This window comes from Ailuropoda melanoleuca, chromosome 1, assembly GCF_002007445.2.
Source record: "Ailuropoda melanoleuca isolate Jingjing chromosome 1, ASM200744v2, whole genome shotgun sequence".
Classification (NCBI taxonomy): Eukaryota; Metazoa; Chordata; class Mammalia; order Carnivora; family Ursidae; genus Ailuropoda; species Ailuropoda melanoleuca.
In genome coordinates this window covers 57,216,909-57,238,291 of record NC_048218.1, presented here as the reverse complement: position 1 = coordinate 57,238,291, position 21,383 = coordinate 57,216,909, and the positions used below count along the sequence as shown (strand labels likewise).

At 40.8% G+C, this 21,383-nt stretch overlaps 1 protein-coding gene across 32 annotated transcripts in view; it reads left to right on the top strand.

Moving 5' to 3' along the window:
- The window catches only part of ZBTB20 (zinc finger and BTB domain containing 20), a 761,796-nt gene extending 754,348 nt beyond the window's left edge, over positions 1–7,448 (top strand). For all 32 annotated transcript variants that reach the window (XM_034659426.1, XM_034658883.1, XM_034658692.1 and 29 more), the window contains one exon: positions 6,719–7,448. In XM_034659426.1, the coding sequence (XP_034515317.1) occupies positions 6,719–7,140 (422 nt within the window). In that variant the 3' untranslated portion in view covers positions 7,141–7,448. The remainder of the gene's footprint in view (positions 1–6,718) is intronic.
- The last annotated feature ends 13,935 nt before the right edge of the window (positions 7,449–21,383 follow it).

Genomic DNA, 21,383 nt, shown 5'->3' with positions numbered 1-21,383 from the left:
GCAGGCTCCTCTATGTCCCCTCCCCTCAAGAGAAAAGACAGAAGTCAAAGGAATGGGAATGGAAGGAAAAGACAGAGGACAGAGAAGGACAAGCTTTGGTGTCAATGTGGATATGGAAGGCAAGCAGTAGGGAAAATTCGAAGATAACCCTGGAGCAGTGGTCCTCACGGTGTGATCCCCATACCAGCAGCATACAAATTCTCAGGCCCATCCAGCCCTGAAGCAGAAACACTGTGATGGAACCCAGCATTCTGTTGTTCCAGTCAGCCCTGATTCACAGTAGGTTGGGAATCATTTCCCTAGAAGGTTGGGTGATGACAAGGGTGGCATCAGGTTGCTTTTGTTACATAACATTGTTCTCTAAAATTCCACTTATAAGAACCTATGCATTTGGAAAAAGTAAACCAGTTGAAAATAACAGCTTGATTTTATAATGGATAAATTCTATTATGAGGCAAATACCTCATGAACGAGAGGTGAGCTAAGTCTCTCAAACTGCACAAGTACCACAGCAAATGTTCGCCTTCTGGCACTTTAAAGTACCGACATGTATTATCATTATGTGATTGTTGCGACACCTTGTCATTATAATGTGAACTGTGTGAGCCAGAAATAATTGATAGGTAGATAGATAGACAGACAGACAGAGATAAAGATATATCTTACACATAATAAGCATTCAATAAATATTTCATCAGTGAATGAATCAAATAACCAGGATGGCATTTGAGGATTTATTTACCACCAGGTATAGGCTTACCAAATTTAGCAAACAAAAATACAGGCTGTCCAGTGAAATTTGAATTGTGGTTAAACAACAAGTGTATTTTTAGCTTAAGTATGTCCCATGCAGTATTTGTGACGTGCTTAGACTAAAACACTATTCATTGCTTTTCTGAAAGTCAGATTTAACTGGGTGTCATACATTTTATCTCGCAATACTATCCAGGTAGAACTCTCTTTTAAGACCCAATCTTAGGACCTTTTGCTTTAAAATCTATATATGGGGGTGCCCGAGTGGCTCATTTGGTTAAGAACCCAACTCTCGATCTCAGCTCAGGTCTTGATCTCAGGGTCATGAGTTCAAGCCCCATTGGGCTCCGTGCTCAGCGTGGAGCCTACCTAAAAAACAAAAAAACTAAAAATAAATAAATAAATAAATAAATAAAATCTGTATATGAATACAGGCTATCATAGGTAGTTGCTTAGCAAATACTTTTTGAGTAAGTGAATGAATGTTCAGAAATGTGGGCATGCTTTCCAGGAGAATTTAATTCAAGGGACTTATACATAAATGCATTATTTTCTAGCAAGACTTAAATTTCTCTTTCTTTCTTTTTCTTGCTGGAGAATTTATTGTATCTGCATTTCTACTTGTGTTTTCTTCACTAACAATGATAGATGTTTGGTTTTTTTTCTGAATCATACTATCAACAGCGCATTTATTGGTGACAGTTTTGGGTCCATTAGTGTCCTCTGCATAGTTGATAATTTTGTTTGTTACTTTAAGAAGCTCAGCTATTTCAGCCATGAATTTGATATTAAAAGACACAGGAATAGTAGTAACATAACAATGTCAGAAAGAGTGTAAAAATACTGGGATCAAGATAATAATGTGGTAATTCTCATACAGAATTTGGGCTATTATTTATATCAAGCCAGTGGAGTACTGAACAGGTATATGATTTGAAGTAAGAAAGCCTTGGTTTTACCACTCTCTGAGTGACCTTGTATAAGCCCTGCAGTCAACCTGAGCCTTAATGTTTTTGCCACAAAATATGTAGATCTTAATAATACTTTATGTGGTTGCTCTAAGAATCAGATAACATTATTTCTGTGAAAGCACTTAGCCATAAATACTGTAAAATCATCAAAGCCATTTAAGAACTTACATGTTATAGTAACATCGTACATCTTGCAGCATAATCAAAAGAGCAGGAGATCGCTAACAGGAGGAGGAGGTGATAATCTGGCTAGGCTGGTATCATCCTCTCATCTGTTACTGACTCGTTGGATGACCTCTCTAATGGAGATACCATCTTCTGGGGACATTAATGGCTACCCCACTCATAAAGTTGCGAGAAAAATTAAGTAACGTAGATGAAGTTCCCTGAGATCTTCAAAATTCTGCCTCACACCAAAATATGTTAGTTGTCCCTGAAGCCACAGATGTTTCGTGAATGCAGCATGTCCCCCAGTAGGCAGTCCCTTCCCCCAGTCAGCCTCACAGTCCAAGCTGGCCCCAGGATCACACCCTCACAACTGGAGAAAGGCTGGCAGGCAGTCACACCAGCTGTATCACAGGGGTGTAGGCCTCCCTTCAACTAGACCTCTCCGGTGGAGAGCAGACTCTTCAGCCAGTGAAAGCTGTGTGTGACCCTGTCTGACCACCCTTCCATTCTTGCCACCGAACCTTTCCCATTTTCTGTTCCTACCTTGATGTTCTTCATTCAGGGACTCCTGCTTTCCTCGCCGGTGACCACCTTCCCCTACCCATACTCTCCTCTTCCTTCCCTGCCACCTGCCCGCCCCGCAAGCTCCCAGTCTTAGTTTTCTGCCCCCACACCAGACTCACCTGAACAGGAGGGTGTTGTGCTAGACCAGATGATGCAGAGGCCAAGAGAATGGGAGAGACAGGTGGGAACAATGCTTCTGAAAAGCATCCCGATAACAGCATTCACTGTACTTTCTGCAAGCTAGGAGGAGCCTGGTTAGAAGGAGAAAGAATCAGCAGAATAATGGGTTCCTGCTGAACCCCCACTACAGAAGTCACTATTCAGAATTGGGGTGTCTCAGCCCAGTCAGATATCTTTTACTTGAACTTTGGGCAGACCCTCTGTATCTACGAACCGAACAGGCTGTCTCTTCCTTTTTTTCTTCCTCACTTGTCAGTGTGGGTAGAGTGTCTGTGCTGGTCCACAAGAACAAGTTTAAAAGAGGCTCTTTAGAGAACAGGCATCAAAAACTGGAGAAAAGTATATGCATTGGCCGCCCCCACACATACCGTTGGCATTGGAAAGGACACTGCCACCCCTTCGGTTCTTCCCCTTGCTGTGCTGTTTCTTAGGCTCCAGAACTCAGTTGCCCTCTGCTCAGGACCCCTGTGTCATTTTATTCATGGTACCACTGCTTTGATTAGCATATGTAACTGAGAGCAGACTATACCCTTAACGCTGAATCACATAGCTGCAATATAATCACTTGCTTTGTGATTATTGATTATCTGAAAGGTTTTTTTTTTTTTTTAAATCCTGAGTTGGCTTCCCCATGTCATGCAATTGGTTTTCTCAATTGGTTTCATTTATCATCTGCTCCTTTCTACTGAAAAGAACGGTTGATTTTTTTTTTCCTTCAAATGATCACGTACTCTGTGCTAAGTGCTTTATCTTTTTAACTTTCAAAATACCTTCACAAGACAGGTACTTATTGTATTATTCTTGAGTTACAGATAAGGAAACTGAGGCTTATAGAGGTCAAGTAACATACCCAAGTCACTCAGCCAAGGAAATGGAATCCATATCTGACTCCCACATCTGTATAGCCCAAAATGGAGAAGCTTAAAGTGAAGGGGCTTATATGAGCTTCTCCCTAATGTTATAATTCTAGTGTCTGCTTTGGACTTTGTGTCTCTTCCTAACGCAATGATGGACTTGCCATTCCTGGCTGTAGGCTCAGACCTGAAAAGCCATCCCCTTCCATTCATCTTAACTCTTCATTTCTCCACATCAGAAGCAACAATTAGCAGACCTCATCTGTTTCATGTATAATGTTGAAAGCCCTTTTGGGGTCCCTATTAGCAATATGGAGGAAAATAACAAGAAAGAAAAATGTTAACATTTCTATGGAGTGATATTGTTTCAAATCCACACACATATAAATAAATGAACATTGTGGCTGCCTGATTCATCAGTTGATGAAATACCTATGCTCTACCAACACAGCACCCTAATAATTATAGAGAGCGTTTTCCTTTAAGGAGCTTCCAGTTGCTTCGCAAACATTTTTCCTCATTAACTATCATACCATTTTCTGTGGCAGGGAAGGGAACAGGGTACTTTGTCCTATTTAAAATGTGGGACTGCTAATGCGGTGAGTGATTGAAGCAGGTTGCCCTCAGGTCATGTGCTGACAAGGCCTAGACTAGAGTCCTCAGGGGTTTTGGGTCAGGATGGGCAGAAGGCCACTAAATATGCAAAGGGCCGTGGCAAGTGCTTGGTCCAGCTCCTCACTTGGAGAAGGGGAAACGAACCCAGGGAGACTTAGAAAGCCCAGGGTCACACAGATAATTAACAGCTGAACCAATACCACATGCATGCAAACAACATACAGATGTATGCTATGAAGGGAAAGATAACAACCATGAAGAATCAATTTCTAGTCAGATTAGAAGGTTGTGAAAGCGAAAAGCCTTCAGAATGACCTTGCCTAGAGGAAAAACACACTGCAAGAAGGTGAAAGCTTGAAACAGCAAGAACATTTTAACATAAAGTTTCAACTTCCTAGCAGCCAAAATACCATCTGGAACTTAAGAAAGCAAGCTGCCCATTAAAGGTGACAGGCGGATACATTTTAAAAGCTAGTTGACCGGCCTGTCATAGCCTCTCCAAAGTGTGTTCAAAGTGCATGGATGGCAAAGACCAGCTTGAGGCCAAGCCTGTTCACTGCTGACAGAAACGTTCCAGCTACAAATACCACGTATGACTATCTCTCTTAGGGAATCTCTCATTTCCAAAGAATGTAGCTACATAAACACCATGCATAGCTTAAATGCATCATTTGGGAATGAGGCTCCCCTAAATTCGCCCGTTTGTCCAGAAGTGAACTCCTTCTCTTCTAACCCTGTGAGCCTACTGACCATACTGTCCTGTCCGTGAGAATGAAGGGAAAGAAATCAGAGTAGACCCGAGAAGAGAGGGAGCTAGGCCAAAACGTTTGTGAGTAACTAAGGGAAAAAGAGTTCAAAGACTAATGACATTGGTTAAGAAATTTGTGGAGGGATTTCTGAACAAAACAGCCATTTCTTAACCATCATGTGCTTCAAAATATATCCTTTTATGTTTACAAACACAATGAAAAAAGGTTTCTGATGAGGTAAAGTTTCCTAAAACGGTCATGAACGTGAAGCACTGAGCCTGACACATGCTCAGCACCGAACATGCACCACTTGTTTTCAGTGCCATTGTTACCATGACACCTCGGACCTCTTCTGCTGCTTATGGGGAAAAGGAAAACGGTCAAGGCCCATATTTTAATTGGAAGTTAACTCAATTTTAAGAAATAGATTTCCTACCCCGAGACATAGTCCAGATGTTGAACAATGACCCTAGAGAGTTTCAAAGGCTTGGGGCTTTACGCCGGGTTATGGAAGAGTACAGAGAAGGACTTTCTTCTCCGAGGTGGGTGCCTCCACTAGGCAATCAGTAATGAGGTGGGACAGATGGAAACACCCTAATACATCTCATCTCACCCGTCAAGAGCAGAGCTGAGAACTAACAACACCAACCAAAACAGGGCTCTGTTTACCCAAAGAGATGTCACAGGCCCATGGACATTACTTACAGAGGAATACTTCATATGGTCAGTTAGTAAAAATATTTTTATTTGCCTTACTCTTCTTCACAAACTTGAACGTTTGGTTTCTAAGCCAACAGCAAACCAAAGCAGTAAACTGAGGAGAAAGAGGGTTTCAGCCAACAGACTGAGAACAAAGAAAGAGAAAACTATTTTTTAAATTGACCCAAGAGTTCAAAAATGCGTATGGAACCATTTAATTGGGGCGGGGGGAGAGGATAGTTTTATAATAAGAATACCATGTAAGTATTCCCACACCACCCTTGGTGGTCTGCAAAGTGATTTCATATGTATTTATGTCAACAGCAGCACACTGAGGTAAGTAGGACTATATATCTCAGAGGCATTTGGAGATTTGTCAGTGTGCCATGCCGAGGGTTGGCGCCCGGATTTGAACAGGACCATTTGACTCTGAGATCACTGTGTTGTCCACCACCTACTCAACCTCCACACCAGACAAGGCCAGTCCGCAGCTCAGGGCAGTCAACACAGAATAGCCAATTAACTCTAAGGTTACATTTTAGGAGGAATTCTGTCTAAAATAAATAAAATTGAAAGTGTAGCTCTTCAGAACGACTTGCTCCTGTGTTGGCCAATATCTTCCAGACTGATCATGGCAAATTGCATTTACTAGACAGAATACTGGAAATGGAAACTATCCCCAAAGAGCCAAGCTATGTAACCACTGACCTTAGTTTCTAAAGATTCTCAAGAACCTGAATGCTTCGAAGATCTTTCGTGTCTCTTATTTCTTACATGTGTTTGATAAAATCAATGGGAAACACACAGGTAAATCCACATATTAATGATGATGACGAAAATGACCCCCTAAATATAGCCCTCCCTTTTGTCCACAGAATGACCTTTGCAAACCTGTGGTGGGGAGTCTCTCGTAGCTTTCCAAGAGAGCCATTTTCTGGCATGGGGAGGTGGAAGACGAGCCTGTCCTGGCATCACCCGAAAGCAAGGTTTCTCAGGACATGAGAGGCCAGGAAGGACTGTATCTTTCCGATCAAGGGTGAACCAACCAGGTTTTTTTTAAATTTTTTTGTTTTTGTTTTTTGTCGTCTCGTTTCCCTGTCTCTTGTTGTCCCTCCCTTGCTGTGTCTCGCTCTGTTCCGCTTGCTGTCTCTTCCCCCCTCGGCAGGTGAGAAGCCCCACCAATGCAGCATCTGTTGGCGCTCCTTCTCCTTGAAAGATTACCTTATCAAGCACATGGTGACACACACGGGAGTGAGGGCGTACCAGTGCAGCATCTGCAACAAGCGCTTCACCCAGAAGAGCTCGCTCAACGTGCACATGCGCCTCCACCGTGGGGAGAAGTCCTACGAGTGCTACATCTGCAAAAAGAAGTTCTCCCACAAGACCCTCCTGGAGCGACACGTGGCCCTGCACAGTGCCAGCAACGGGACCCCTCCCGCGGGTACACCCCCAGGTGCCCGCGCTGGCCCCCCAGGGGTGGTGGCCTGCACGGAGGGGACCACTTACGTCTGCTCCGTCTGTCCTGCAAAGTTTGACCAAATCGAGCAGTTCAACGACCACATGAGGATGCATGTGTCTGACGGATAAGTAATACCTTTCTCTCTTTCTTATGAACAAAAACGACAGAAAAGAAACAAACAAACAAACAAAAGCTATGGCACTAGAATTTAAGAAATGTTTTGGTTTCGTTTTTACTTTGTTTTTGTTTTTGTTTCGTTTCATTTTGTACTACATGAAGAACTGTTTTTGCCTGCTGGTACATTACATTTCTGGAGGCTCGGGTGAATGATAGTTTTCCCAGCCTCCCTCGGATGGTGGCCTTAAGGCCTGGTAGTGCTTCAAGAGGTCCACTGGTTGGATCTCTAGCTACTGGCCTCTAAATACAACCCTTCNTTTAAAACAAAACCCTTTTTTAAAAAAAAAAAAAAAAAAATCTTAAAAAAAAAAAAGTAAAAAAAAATTTTTTTTTCACTTGTGAAGAGCACTACAAAAATATATAACAAAATCTAAAAGGCCTACTGTCTTTAAGTACACCGCTTGCAGTGTTTCAGTGGACATTTTCACAATTCTGGCCGCTTGGACTTCACAGTAACCAGTTAAAACTGTGGAATATCACTTCTGGTTGAAACCCCAGAGGAAAGGCCCTGCTGTTTTCCACCTACCACATTGTCTGATTTCATAAAAGGGCTGGGGGGGTTGGGAAGGGGCAGTGGGTTCGGTGGTATGGGGAAGGCGAATGGCAGGCTTCTCCCCCAGATTTCTGCTCGCGTCCACACACCCTGGCCCACCTCCTCCGTGTCTCCCCCTTTCAGCAGAAGCCAGGAAGACTTGGACAAGCATCAAGCAACAGTGGCTATCGTATTTATTCAGTGTCTTCGCTGAGCCACAGCCTCAGCACAATCAAGAGGGACTTTCATGAAAGGCAGGAATGCAGATAAAACAAAGATATCAGAGGTTTGCACCTACGTTTCTAGGTACAAGAGAAGGATTATTTCCCACAATCTTTGCAAAAAAGAAAAACAAAAAAAAAAGTGTCAGGATATATTCTTGTGGAAGAGAAAAAGAAAGAGAAATGGAGGGTGGGGGGTATAATAAAAAGTTCTTGAGGCTTTTTTAATTCAAAATTTTATAGAGGGGCAAAAGTGATGTTTACCAGATAGAATGCTGATTTTTTTAATATATTTACAACAGTATTTGTGTAAAAAAAACAAAAAAAAAGTGAGATTGTTAAAAGTAATTTTTTTTTCGTTTTGATTTTGCATACACTGCCACCAATCCCTTCTCTTATTTTATTTCACACACATATATATATTTTTTGGTAAGTCAAGACTGTTAAGGTTAGCGATACTGCTTCCAGATAGAAAGAATAAAAGGCAATTAAAGTTATATTTGAAAGAGAGGAAGGATATTTTCTTCATATTTTTTTTAATTTTTTCTTAATTTTTATTATTTTAAGTATTGCCTGGGTTGATGAGGGCCTCTGTGGCCAGCCCATCCCTGCTGTAATTTGAACTGCTGCTTTGTATTTTGATATGTAGTTCTTTGACTTTTAGCAAGCTTAAGTTGCTCCACTGACTTTTTTTTTTTCTTCCAACTGATCCATCTAGAATTCTGTTCTTTTTCATGGGAGGACTTTATCTTTCAGAAACAGATTTCCTGCTTCTCTAAAAGTTCATTGAGGTCTTATGATTCTAGAATGTCTCTTGACTTGACTTCTTTTCTTGAATGAAACACTAGTAGTCTAGAGGTCGTGACAAATGGGTTTTCCTTCTGTGGTCAGCCAGGAGGAGGAGTTCATGCCTCCTCACCCTTCACAGCTGCAGAGAGCAGAAGCCTGGTACAGATCAGGATGCTTGATGCCAAAATTACTCTCCTCCTTTCAGATATCACCTTCTGACTATTTCCACCATGGTTGAGAGGGCTAATGAGATGATCCTCCTTCAGAGGATGTAGTAACCCTTGCTTTTTGGAAAGATTTTAAGGAAATTAACAAAAATTTCTCAGATACCAACATCCATCATTCAAAAGGCCACCAGTTCATTGCATCATCCTGGATGCCACTCTCTCTTCCTAGTTGGGATTTCTCTCCTCGGTCCTGATCAAAGTATTGTAATAGGGATTTTTCCATTATAGACAGTGTCCTGAAGGGATTCCGACTCAATTATGAGAATTTTTACACTTAACAAAAACTCCAAAGGTGATTTTATTGCTGGGCATATTTTAACGCTCTTAAAGGGGAAGAGTAAATCTTTACACAAAGCAGAAACACCAAACTGTAATTTTAAAAAAGAAGCAAAGACAGAATTTTAGTTTCAAAATTACTTTGCATTTTAATTTTCCTGTCAGCAACTTATTTGCAAAAACTGTGCAACAAATGAGGAGAAATCTTCCAAGGGAAGAAACTCTATAGTGACTAAATTGGCTTTACTCATATATTTTAGATATTGGTTAACTTGGATCTTTTCCATATGTTCTTGGTGATGTTTAGTAGGGTCAGTGCAACTGGAGTACCTGTGGGTTTTATTTGGTCCTCCGGTCCTCAATTTGGTAAATATTTTACTAGAAGTTTAATGTAGACTTGGATGGTTAACTGATTATTGGGTGTCACTCATCGTGATTTCTAAGAGGAGTCATATCAAGAACGGTGTGTCCAAAATTGACCTGTTTTAGAAGTTAGTGGGAAACAGCTTCAAAACTAAGAAAAAGTCCATTTTTCTCTTGCTAATTTTGCTTTTTAAAATAACAGTGTTGTAAGACTTTAATATTTCCACTTACTACCAACAGAGGGAGCATTACTTAATTAACCATGTCCTGGGATTGTTTTGATATCTTGAAAAACAAGTCATTCAACCCAATATATAAAAAAGAAAAAATTAACATTAAGGAAAAAAGTTGTTTAATCTAGAGGGGAAAATGACACAAACTCTCTCAGCATATTATACAAATGAGCTAAAAGACACTTAAAAATATTTTCAATTATTTGACAGTAGCTGATTTAAGATAGTGTCCTTATTCCAACCTTCGCAAAGTAAGCAGAATTTATAGCACCTCTAAAAAAGTTGATCTTGGGTGCCATTTTGGGCCCCATTTAGCTATCTGCATCAGAGGGAAACCCCTTTGCCTTAATGTTGATTTGCCATGTGAAAAGTGAAGCAGTTGGGTTAAAATAAAATCCACATTTTGTTATAGAACATATAGAGGGAAAAAATTCCAGTTGGGTTTGAAACACTAATATTCATCCTTTCCCTTCAGATGAAGTATCTCTTTTTAAAAAATGTTGGAGAACTCCCAGAGAATTCTTGGTGAGGTGATGCAGTCATTATAACCACATGGACTCTCCAGGTTTGCATAGCAGTAGACTTTTTCCTACCGTATGTCTATTCCTCTCAAACACTCATAGCCTAAAATAGTTGACAGACTTGTACTCTGGAGAGAGGGAGAAGCTAGACTGCAGTGGAAGGTCTAATCTGGGGAGCAGTGAACTTGCTGTGGGGTTATTACTCTATGTTCTGACCTCCTGAAAGGGCGACTTCCCCAACGGATCTAAACCAGACTGGACCTATATCTAAAGGATAGAGATGCTTTTAGATTACCAATCCTTACTTTTAAATTAAATAATTACCAACATCTTAGGAAATAGGGAAACATATTTTGCTTCAAGAATAGAGGATGAACATGAATCCTTTTATTTTTTAGTTTCAAATCCAACAATCTTCTTACATTTAGAACTTCATGCTAGGATGCTATGAGTGCTAAAAAAAATTTTTTTTTCAGTAGTCAGAGGAAAAAATAGATAAAATGGAAGCAAATGTTCCAGATTTAAGACCTCTTAGGATGAATACAGGGAACAAGAACCAGTTTGGAAAAGAACTTTTTTTTAGTAATTTATGATTTAAAAGTGGATTAGCTGAACAAGGGAAAGGAAAAAAGTCAAAGGGGAATATTTATGTCCAGACATTTAGATACGGTGTAAGAAAAATGAAATTTCCCAGCTCTGAAAACATTGGTAGCATCTCAGCATGGTAGGTAACTTTCCCCCTATTACTATAATAAATGCCAATATTTATATTAAAAAAACAAACCCAAGTGGTAAAATATGGCCCTCAAAAAGGAAGGAATTGGAACAGATGGATCTGATACAAATCTGCACATGGGAAAAGATTAAGAAACAAGCCAGGCAAAAATAATTTGAAATGGAAGTCTTGATATCAAAACGGTTTTTACTATATATTTTAATTGAGTTGTAAACTTCAGCTCCTGATAATAGTTTATAGACTTTTTCCTGCCCAAACTCCTAACTCTCTGAAACTGTTTGTGCCATGAGTAAGTGTGGTGGATAACTTCCTTCTCGTGTTCCAGCTTTAGTCCATTCCTTCTTCATAGGCATTTTGGAGGTCACAGTAGCTCCCAGCCTTAGAAGAAAAGACTTGGATTTGCTTTGTTGAAAAGTCATGGGTTTTATTTTGTATCATCCCAATATTCTTTAAGGACCAAGAAAACCCTTTAACCCATGAACAGTTAGAATTTGTGCATTCTGATAGGAGAAGAAAAAGATTTCCTCTGGGCGTGTGTGTTGCAAGTAAGTCCTAATGCCTTGACCTACATGTACCATCATACAAGCACACCAACAGTGTGTGGCCAGTCCCTACGTACCCCACATCTGTTTTCCCTCAGCAGTTCCATCAAATGAATCGTGCCCCTTATAAAATCCCTCAGGTCCCTGACAGAACATAATAAAGGTTCATGTCGCTTCCTCGATGTGCTTCCTCCATAATGCTCCCAACGCCTGTTGCCTCTAGGAAAGGGGGCAGTGAGCTAGATCTGGCTGGGATTCACACTCAACATGCCCATTCAGGAGCCTTCCTCTGCTGTTATGGAAGATGTTATTTAATTAGCTGAGGCTGGGAGCAGAAGGTACGTGATTCTGCAGCAAAGTTATCAGATAACCAAATCAGATCTGCCTCTGCTATGCAGAAAGAAACAAAATGAAGGTACAATGTAAGAGCAGACACAACCTGAGATGCCCTTGGGATTTGGGAGAAGGGAGGGTGCCCTTTCTGTTGTGACCTGACTCTTAAAAGAAATCTCCTGAAAGAATTCTTTAATTTAGTAATGAGTTGAAGTCCAGGGTAATGGAAGCCCTGGGGAAGAGAACAAAAGGGCTGCAAAGTGTATTCAGCACCCAATAATGCGAAACCAAAAAACATCCAATCACAACACTAGGAAGTTTGGCAAGAAGTATTTAGAGAAATCTCTGGGCTTTCCATGGGTAGTAGGGTCGACAGACTTTCTTTTGAGTGATTTCTGGCTCTGAGAAACCTCTTTACTCACTAGAAAAGAACTTTCTTTAAATGGCCAATTTTATCCCCCAGAAAAAGAAATTAAAAAAAAATAAAATAAAAATAGGACACTAAAGACAGAACCATGTGACCCGGTAACAAACAAAAGGAAGGGTGCACTAGAATTTCAATAGACTCCCTAATTCCATAGAAAAAGCAAGGCAACCCAATGCCTCTCCATCTGCAGTGCTTGAAGAGAGTGCTTGCGCTGACCCCGCCACCTGGGGCTTTCTGGGGCTCCACATAACTTCACAATTGGGTTGGCGGCAGCCCCTTTCTCTTCTTGTTGACATGAAGAAAAGGACTGTTCTCTTAGGTGCCCAGGAAATAGATTGCATGGGGCAAACTTTCAAAAGCTATCTCTACCCTGGTGCTCCGGCAGCATATGGTGAGAAGAAAAGGGACACAGAAGAGCTCTTGCTCTCGAGTGAGAATATTCTCGTATCCCCAAGGGCTCTCCGTGTGGAGTTGCCATTTCTAAGACCGCTTAAACCTCTACAAGAGGAAAAGTTGTGGTGACTCAGTGTTCGTATAAACACAAAACGTGGAAATTGCTAACCCAAAGCATTGTTTCTAGCGTTAGGGATTAAGCTGATTAACCTAACCAAAATTCCCCAAAGATTTGTCTAAGTCTCCAAATACATTTTTTCCCCTTGAACCCCGAATCCACAGTGGTCAGCGGTGTTCATTGACAGATCCCAGACAATGGTTTGGAACACCAGAGTTTGTTTCCGATTCTTTTCAGGATGAAGACATAGGGGATGAGGGTTGCACCGCACGGGTTCTTTTTCAGAACTGTGTATTTCACTGAAAAAGCGGTACAAATGCCCCGGGTTGAAACAAGTGACTGCAACCCCTGGATTCTGGTGCTCCATAAACTGAATCCCTTCGGACTAAAATCTAATCTGAAGTGACCTCAGTTGAGGGATTTTCACCAGACTAAAATCTTCGGACTAAAATCTAATCTGAAGTGACCTCAGTTGAGGGATTTTCACCAGACACCACTTACAGTGTAGAATTATTGCCTTAAATCAGAAAGCCCAGGGAAGAGAACAGAGGACAGAGGGGTTGGAAGGGTGTGAAGACATAGACATTTCTTGTTTTTAATGGTTGCATCATCATCAAAATGAGCCCTCTTCATGAGAGAAGATGATGGAAACAGTGGCTTTGCAGGGACGCATCACACTTGTCCAGAACTGACGGTTCTTGGGAAGTGGTTGCTCTTTTTTCGTATCCTAGTTCAGTGACAGAGGTCTGGGCTGGGTGTCAAATAGGCATCATTTTAGTCAAAGAGCAAATCCTGTAAGACATGGTCACAGGTGCCTGGGATGTCAGTTTTCTTCATTTGCTTCATAGGGAGAACAGTCTCTACAAAAGCTTTCTTTCCCTGTACAGTATATGTTTCTAAACTCGGTTTTCCTCACTTTTCATGAGCATCTGCTTTATCTGGTGGTTCTTTGTTTAAGTGCAAACTCACAACTTTGAAATCTTCAAGGAAGGACCATAATCTGCAGATCATAGAGGAAATCTAACCACATTTGCAGGAGTCCTGGCTTTTGAGATACCTAATTAGGGTAGAAAAAGTTGCTACTAGCCCTCTTTCAAATTCAGGGCTTTCCTTGGTTCAGATGCCTCAATGAGATTCTGATACACCTAAAATTGAAAAAAAAAAATTAACCCCATCAGAGACATCTGTTTCTACTCCTATTACAACAGAAGTTTGTTATTGCCCAGCAAAACCATTGTAATTTATATGTAGATTCCAGCAATGAAAAGGACTTAACCCAGCTACTATGTCACAGCTGCTGTGCAGAATGTCCGTAAATGAGTACACGTTCTGCATGTACACACGCAGGGTGAGGTGCTCTCAGTCCAGAGCTGTTCCACGCTCATATTGCCCCGTGACAAGATAGATTCTGGAACTTGTAGCTAGTCCAGGCTCTCACAGATCTCCTCTCTGCTTCTGCTCTGCCTTCTTTGGGTGCATCAGTGCCGTCCGTTCTCTGTGATGAGGTTCTGGGGCATTCTGAAGGAGCTCAACCATCAGTAATTTCTATGTACCTGTTTCGTGAGAAACTTGAATATGCCATGTGGAGGAGGGTGCACTTAATGAACTCTGCACTTGCACTGGATTGACTGGCATGCGTGGACGTGTGTGTTTGCGTGTGTACTTGTAGTCTGGGAGTGTGTGTGCCTGTCAGAGGAAGCACACACAGGCCCAGGTCCTGGTGCGTAGATGCAGTTGCCTCTGCCTACCGTTGTGCTCAAGACTTGTGGCTCCCTTCCCAGGAAGCAGTCACCTGCCCACTCTATTGCTTTTCAGAGTGTTTCAGAGTTGGGAGAAACAAAGGCAGCTTGTTGGATCCACAGCAATCCTACGGTAACAGGCTGTTTTCCTCCAGAAGAAGGTAAAACAGAAGTACTCAAGTGGCGAGCAGACACAGAGAGCAGCAGTCTGGGGCACCTCTCTGGGTCTTCTGAGAGGGAGGAACACTGAGCCCAGGGAGGCAAGACCCACACAAACTTTGATCTGAGCCAGTCCATGGCTGAAAGGCCTCCATTGCTGTCCTGTGTGCAACCCAGCATGTGCCCACAAACACTGCTCAGCTGTTAAGTCTCACTCCCAAACGGAAGCTTCCTGACCCTGCCTGTATCTTCCTGACCCTGCCTGTATCTTCAGGATGTCATCCTAATTCCAAACTGTGTCTCCTGAAACCAACGTGGCCTTTGCCCAAGTCTTTCCAGGAGTGGGTTGTTTACCATGTCTAGCAAACCAATAGACTCTCGGGGGAATCATTTTTGGTAATCTCTAAGAATTGATGGCTCTGGCCCATCTCACACATTAAAGTAGAATGCCATTCTTGCGCACTATTCTGAACAAATGGACCTGGCTCTCGTAGCTGACCTTAGAGAACAGCCTGGAAACAGTCGGATTCAGTTTGCTCCCTCCCATGCCCTTCTTTTAGTAAGTGGTTTATTATTTTTTTGTGACATGTAGATGATTTCTGCTAATTTACAGAATTCAGAGGATGTTTTCTTTCCTCTTCTATTTTGGTGACTTTTCCCCTACCCCATTAAGTAAGGCTACTTACAGTTAGAATCTTTTCATTGTTATTATTTTTTAAAATGTATATTGTCTTTCTATATCCAAAAGAAGTCTGTGACTGTAACCATAGGTATTTCTTTTTACTGGAAAAAAAATGAGGTTTTTTTTTTTTTTTGTCGCTCTTAATTAACAGTACTAGTGACTCTGTGAAAGAACATGAGTTACGTTTAGGTATGCTTACTTAAGTACAGTACACTACGTTGCAGTATTTCTGAAAGCTAGAACATACACATTATAAATAACAACTCTATATTGAAATATATATTACATTATATTCATTTTAACTTTTGAATCCGCCTATGATCATGAGTTGATTGAAATATTATTTCTTCGCATTTATCACCCATCACCAACCTGCTGCAGTTAATCTGGTGCATTTAATAATAATCACGACTGCTCTAGTTTGCTTTTTATATTATCAGCTTCAGTATTGTCTTTACAGGATTTTAGAATTTTTTTAAGCTCAGACTTAGCAAATGTAGGAAAGTGAAAACATTTTTTTAAGAAAACATTTTTTTTTCAGTGTGGCCGATACAAAGAGGTTCATATTCGAAGTGATCTTGTTTAGCTGACCCTCTCAATATCTGAAGAACAAAAGAAGTGCATATGAATGTATCTGTGATTTTCCCTTTTAGGACTGTCACTGTCTATATTTGCTTTAGAAAATATGACCAAGGGGCTGCTTAACCTCCATATGATCTGACCAACAATTACAGGCTGCCATTCAAAGGGCTGCTCATCTGAGAAGCATAAGGGAATGAAATGCCTAGCTGTCCCAACTGGATTTTCAAACCTTGATTTTCATACTGCTTCTTTACGGACTACTTTTTGTTTTCAGTGTGCTTTACGATTATTTTAGCTAGTCTTCAATGCTCCCCTGGAGGCAGCTTGACAATATAACATTCATTTTCCTAGGAGATTTTCTTTCTTAAATAAAACCAGAATTTGAGGAACTTTTTCATGACAGAGGCCGATAGAAATAGAACCGAGAAATAGCTCATTTTTTAGCCCACAGAATCCATAAAATGGTGGCTCTTGGGTCTGTGGCCCTCCGTATCTCCATTTGTCTGTGAAAGTGGGGATTTGGTGCCTTTCTTCTTCAGCCAGGTCATCATGGAAACTCCAGAAATGAGGCATCCTGTCTTCCTAGCAAGAAATATTTTCTAAGTAGTAGAGCTTCTTTGGCTTCCCTTAGCTACTCAACCCAGTGCCTGGAAAACTCCATTGTTGGGTAAACTTTACATCCATCCTGGAGACCTAGAGCCGGATTCATTCTCTCAGTTCTCTGTTCAGGGCAAAATGACAGCAGTTTTTGATACTCAGTATGAAAGCCCTTCCCATACTGGACCAATATTAAAGCCTCTCAGTATGAACATAACACCAATTCCTTCCTTTCGTCTCTCCTAATAGATTTTTATTTCCAAATCCCATCCCATTCTGCTGTGCTCCCCCAACTGCAGCCCCAAAACAAGTCTTTCCCGACCTCCCCTTATTCAAGCTCCCAGCAGTGCCCCCCACTTGTGAGGCCTGGTAGACCTACTTCAGCCTACTTCGAAAGAGCAACATTGAGTCTAGTAGCAAAATTATGAATCTGTTTCTCCGTGGTTTTCGACTAAATATATTTCTACAGGACGGACATAATTGTGAATTGGGAGTCAGTGAGGCCGCTCCTTTTCCGGTGATCACGTAATACCCCAACTGTATCAGTTTCCTTATTTTCCTCTTTCCTTTTCCTAACCACGTTCCTTTATTTCTTGTTTCTCTTTAGGGCTACTTTAAATTACCTTTTCTTCTCCTCATCACCTGAGGAACTCGAGTAATTATGACCCCTGAGTGCTCATTTCCCTCCTTCCCCCCCACCCCCTTCCCGAATGTCCTTCTCTAAGTTTTATGCAGTTAAAGAGCATTGACAGGAGTCAGCTCATCAACTTGAGACTCGTAGGCAGAGTGAAGAAGAAGAATGTCTTCACTGTACCTTCAAATTTTTAAAAGTTATCAATATTCTTTTGAGAGTGGGAGGACCTGAGTCACAGTTTTAAATGTCAGCTGTACTAGTGAGGTCATTAATTCCTTTCACCTTCACATTTGGCCAAAGGTAAAGAAAAAAATATATACTTTCTGGTTTTTTTTTCTTTAAATATCACAGTGTTCAAATTTCTGATATGAGTAGACCATTTCTGAGAGGAAAAAACAATCATCAATGTTGGCTGTTTCAAGTCCTGCTAATATTTAGCCAGATGACATATTTACCCCAAACTAGATTTACAGAAATCTGAAGAAAGTGGTAACATTGTAAGATAATTTTGATAACTGCTCGAACCTTAGTAAACTCTTTTAAAACAAGTAAAGCCACTTCCACTAAAGTAGGAGGAAACAATTAGGAAGAATTTTTTCATTTGTTATCTTTTTGAAAAACAAATAATTGTTGATTGATTTGGAACTTTAAGCAGTAATTTACTGAGGGATGAAAAGATCCGTAAAGTGTCTAAAATGTCTATTTTGCAAACAGTTGTTTTTTAAATATATATATATATATATATATATATATCTGACTGGATACTTGAAGGGCCATGTAATACACTCCCCAGTACCTAAACATTCAGCATATAATTTAGTCATCATGCTAGATCTCCTTTCAGTGAGCCATAATTGTCTGGTTGGCAAAATGTTGCCCAAAAGACTGATACCATTCTGGATCTGTTTACAGGATGTTCATAATGTAATACCCGCTTTCCTCACTTCCAGTCCGTGACTCTTGCCATGCTCCTACTGTGCCTCTTGGCTCTTATGAAGACAAATTCTGCGGCATTTAGAGTACTACCTGGTTCTGAGCACACAGACGTGCGCTGTTTTATTTCTTGCTTTACCCACTGACAAACGGAATCAACATGTATTATCAGAAATGTATTCTTAACATGACGAGAGGCTTGACCCATCTCCTGCCTTAATTAAACCAATTTATAACATCAACTCACAGCACAGAAAGCAATGAAATAAAGAGATAATTCAAAACCTTCCTGAGTTATACATCTAGTAGGAACCCAGCGTTTCTTCAAGCCAGTATTTATGTTGCCTACGGTGGCGATCTTCACTTGGCACGTTTTCCCCGTCAATCCCATCTTCCTCTCCTCCTTTGTCCGTTCTCCATCTATCTCTTCTGTAGAAGGACTCTTCCTCTAAAGTACTCTTCTCCTCAGGCTTTGGCTTCTGAAACAGTAGAAGACTCTCTTTTAAATCCTAATGACTAATGTTTAAGGTGTAATGTGGCGTAGGAGAGGATTCAGTTCTGCCACGTCCCGTTTGGTCCAGTTAATCGCAAGGATTTCTCCAGGATGCCTCTTTGACATTGTTCCTTCTGGTTCCCCAAGAAGAGCTCTAACCCTGAGACCAGGATTTCTCCGCACAACCTCTGCATTAGTCTAGATTAGTATGCAAATCCTGCTAGCATTCTAGAGACTCCAGGATGTGAATCTCTCATTGCTTAGGAGCCCCCTGCTTTTCTAAACTGACATCTGTCAGGAGCAGCAAGAGCCCTACCAGTCACTATTGCAGCAACACGATGGTCAGAAACATCATAGTACATAATAGGGAGGATAGGAAGAGATTTCATTCTTCTTTTCCCCCATAAAAAGCTTGCTTCCCCGCCCCACCACCACCATGCATTTCAGAAAGCCTGCATCTCATTTTACAGATATGTAGTTTTAGGATTCGCAAATATAGCTTAGGAAATGTTCTGAGATTGAAGCTGGTAGAAAACCAGTTTATTTTCTGCACTGGACTTTAGGACAAGTGTGCACAGATACAATTCCTTCAAAGAAAGTGAAACTAATATAGTAAAGCAAAGGGATAATACTTTTACACATTAAAACAGTTGTTTGCTATCTGTAAACCTTGACTTAGGCATAATTATTATTTTTAGAAACCTGAAACTGGAGGAATGTGTATTTTAGTAAAGTTTGTTGTCAGTTTATTTGTTTCCCTTTATCTCTTTCTTCTCGAGATAGTGAAAGGTTTTGATTCTTTAATTTGATACTGTCCCTGGCCATAGGTATCAGTCAAATAATGCCCACCCTTACCATACGCTTTTCCTTTTAGAATGAGAGCCTTCCTTCCTGCCATTAAAGAGTCTTTTCTCCTTGAAAATCTTATCTTCCATTACAGTTAGCATGAGAGAGCTTTGAGGAGAGGGATTCTCTCTGCACTTTGAGGGTAGAATCGTTAAAATAAAAGCTATTTCTTGAGATAAACCCCATTTACCCAAACTAACAGGTGTGAGGCCAAAGAATGGGAATTGATTGCAGATGAAGGTCTTATATTTTACACTACAAATCTTTATTGCCTCCTCCAATTTTTGGAATAAGGCTGGGAATAACTGAATGAAAATCTGCTTTGGATGTTTCTTACTAATATCTAATGCAGAATACCCAGAAAAGACAAAGAAAGGATGCACAATCAGTCTATAGATTTCTATAATTATTCAGATTTCTCTTCTACTCATTTCAAAAATATGTGTCCATGAGTTCTTCACTAGAGAAACATCCTCTTCTCCATTGTTCCTCATCTCCCCCCACCTGGCACTGGAGGGGAGAGTCACAGAGGGAGACCCATGCTGCATCGCCAGTCCTCCACCCATCCGTACCCCACCACCACCACAAGATAAGGAAAAACCAAATTAGAAAATTTTTTTTGAAAAAAAAAAGGGAAATTGTAGTGCTTCATTTGAAAGCATACTGTTTTTAACTCAATTTACAGATAGCCTGACAACCTTTTTATAACCTGTCTTTTGTGCTATAATTTGCATTTTTAGCTCAATCTTTAAAATAATTGCAATTTCAATTAAGTGAACAGAGGAAAAGCAAAGAGAGGAGACAGGGCAATGTGATGGGGCTAAATCTGATACAGTTCTGGATTCATAAGGCCAGTCCTCAGGGTTACCAGGGAAAGCTAACACCACTCACCCTTTACCATTCTTGCCTATCCTTACTATTAGAGTCTTAAAAATTGGTCAGAAAACTTCACTTCCTTATGACTGAAGACTTTTCTTATTACTGTCAAACCAACATTCAGAGAAATCGTACAAACCCTTGACTGCGTCTATGCCTGAGCTTCCTCCAGGGCATGTGCGGAGAGATGCCGGGAACCGAAGTGTGGGTTCGAATTTGGTACAAGACTCAGGCATAGTCTAAAGTGCTTTGTGTATGTTCACTGCCAAGGGGTTCGTTGAAAACTAAGGCCAGTTTCCCTGCTCCTGCTGTCCTTGGGACAAACTTTGATTTGAAACCCTCTCTACATAGATTCGTAGGAGAAAATGCTCAAAAGCATCGTCAGGAGTTCAGCTCCATCCTTAGTCCCATTGATTTGAACCTCAGTTTTCCTGAGGAGCCCTACTGAGGTAGAAATTAAAGGTAACTGTCATATATTGAATGAAAATTGGTTTTTTGCCCTATTTGTTGAAAGGATTGTGGTTTTCAGGAAAAATGAAAGCAGAATTTCTTAGTAATCCTCGTCATGGCAAACAAAGGCAAGAAGCTGATAGGATAGAGAAAAACTTATGATTAACTTTTATGTTTTTAAGCAATCTGACTGTGCTGACCCCACTATGCCAAACGCCTTTGTTTCTACAATCTGTTCTCAACTATGGATTGATTCTCCTGAGACTTCCAGCACGCGTGTGTCGTTTGAGCAGACACACAGATTTCCATTTGGAGAATGGAGACCGAGACAAGCCAAAAGTATCCACTCTCATGAGTATCAAATACAAAGCATTTCTCCAGAATCACTCAGTTCTGCCGTATCCCAAACCAATTCCAGACTAATCTTAAGCGAGAAGTAAGCTCCATAAGATATCCTACTATGAATGTTTTTTCTTACAGAATAATACAAGA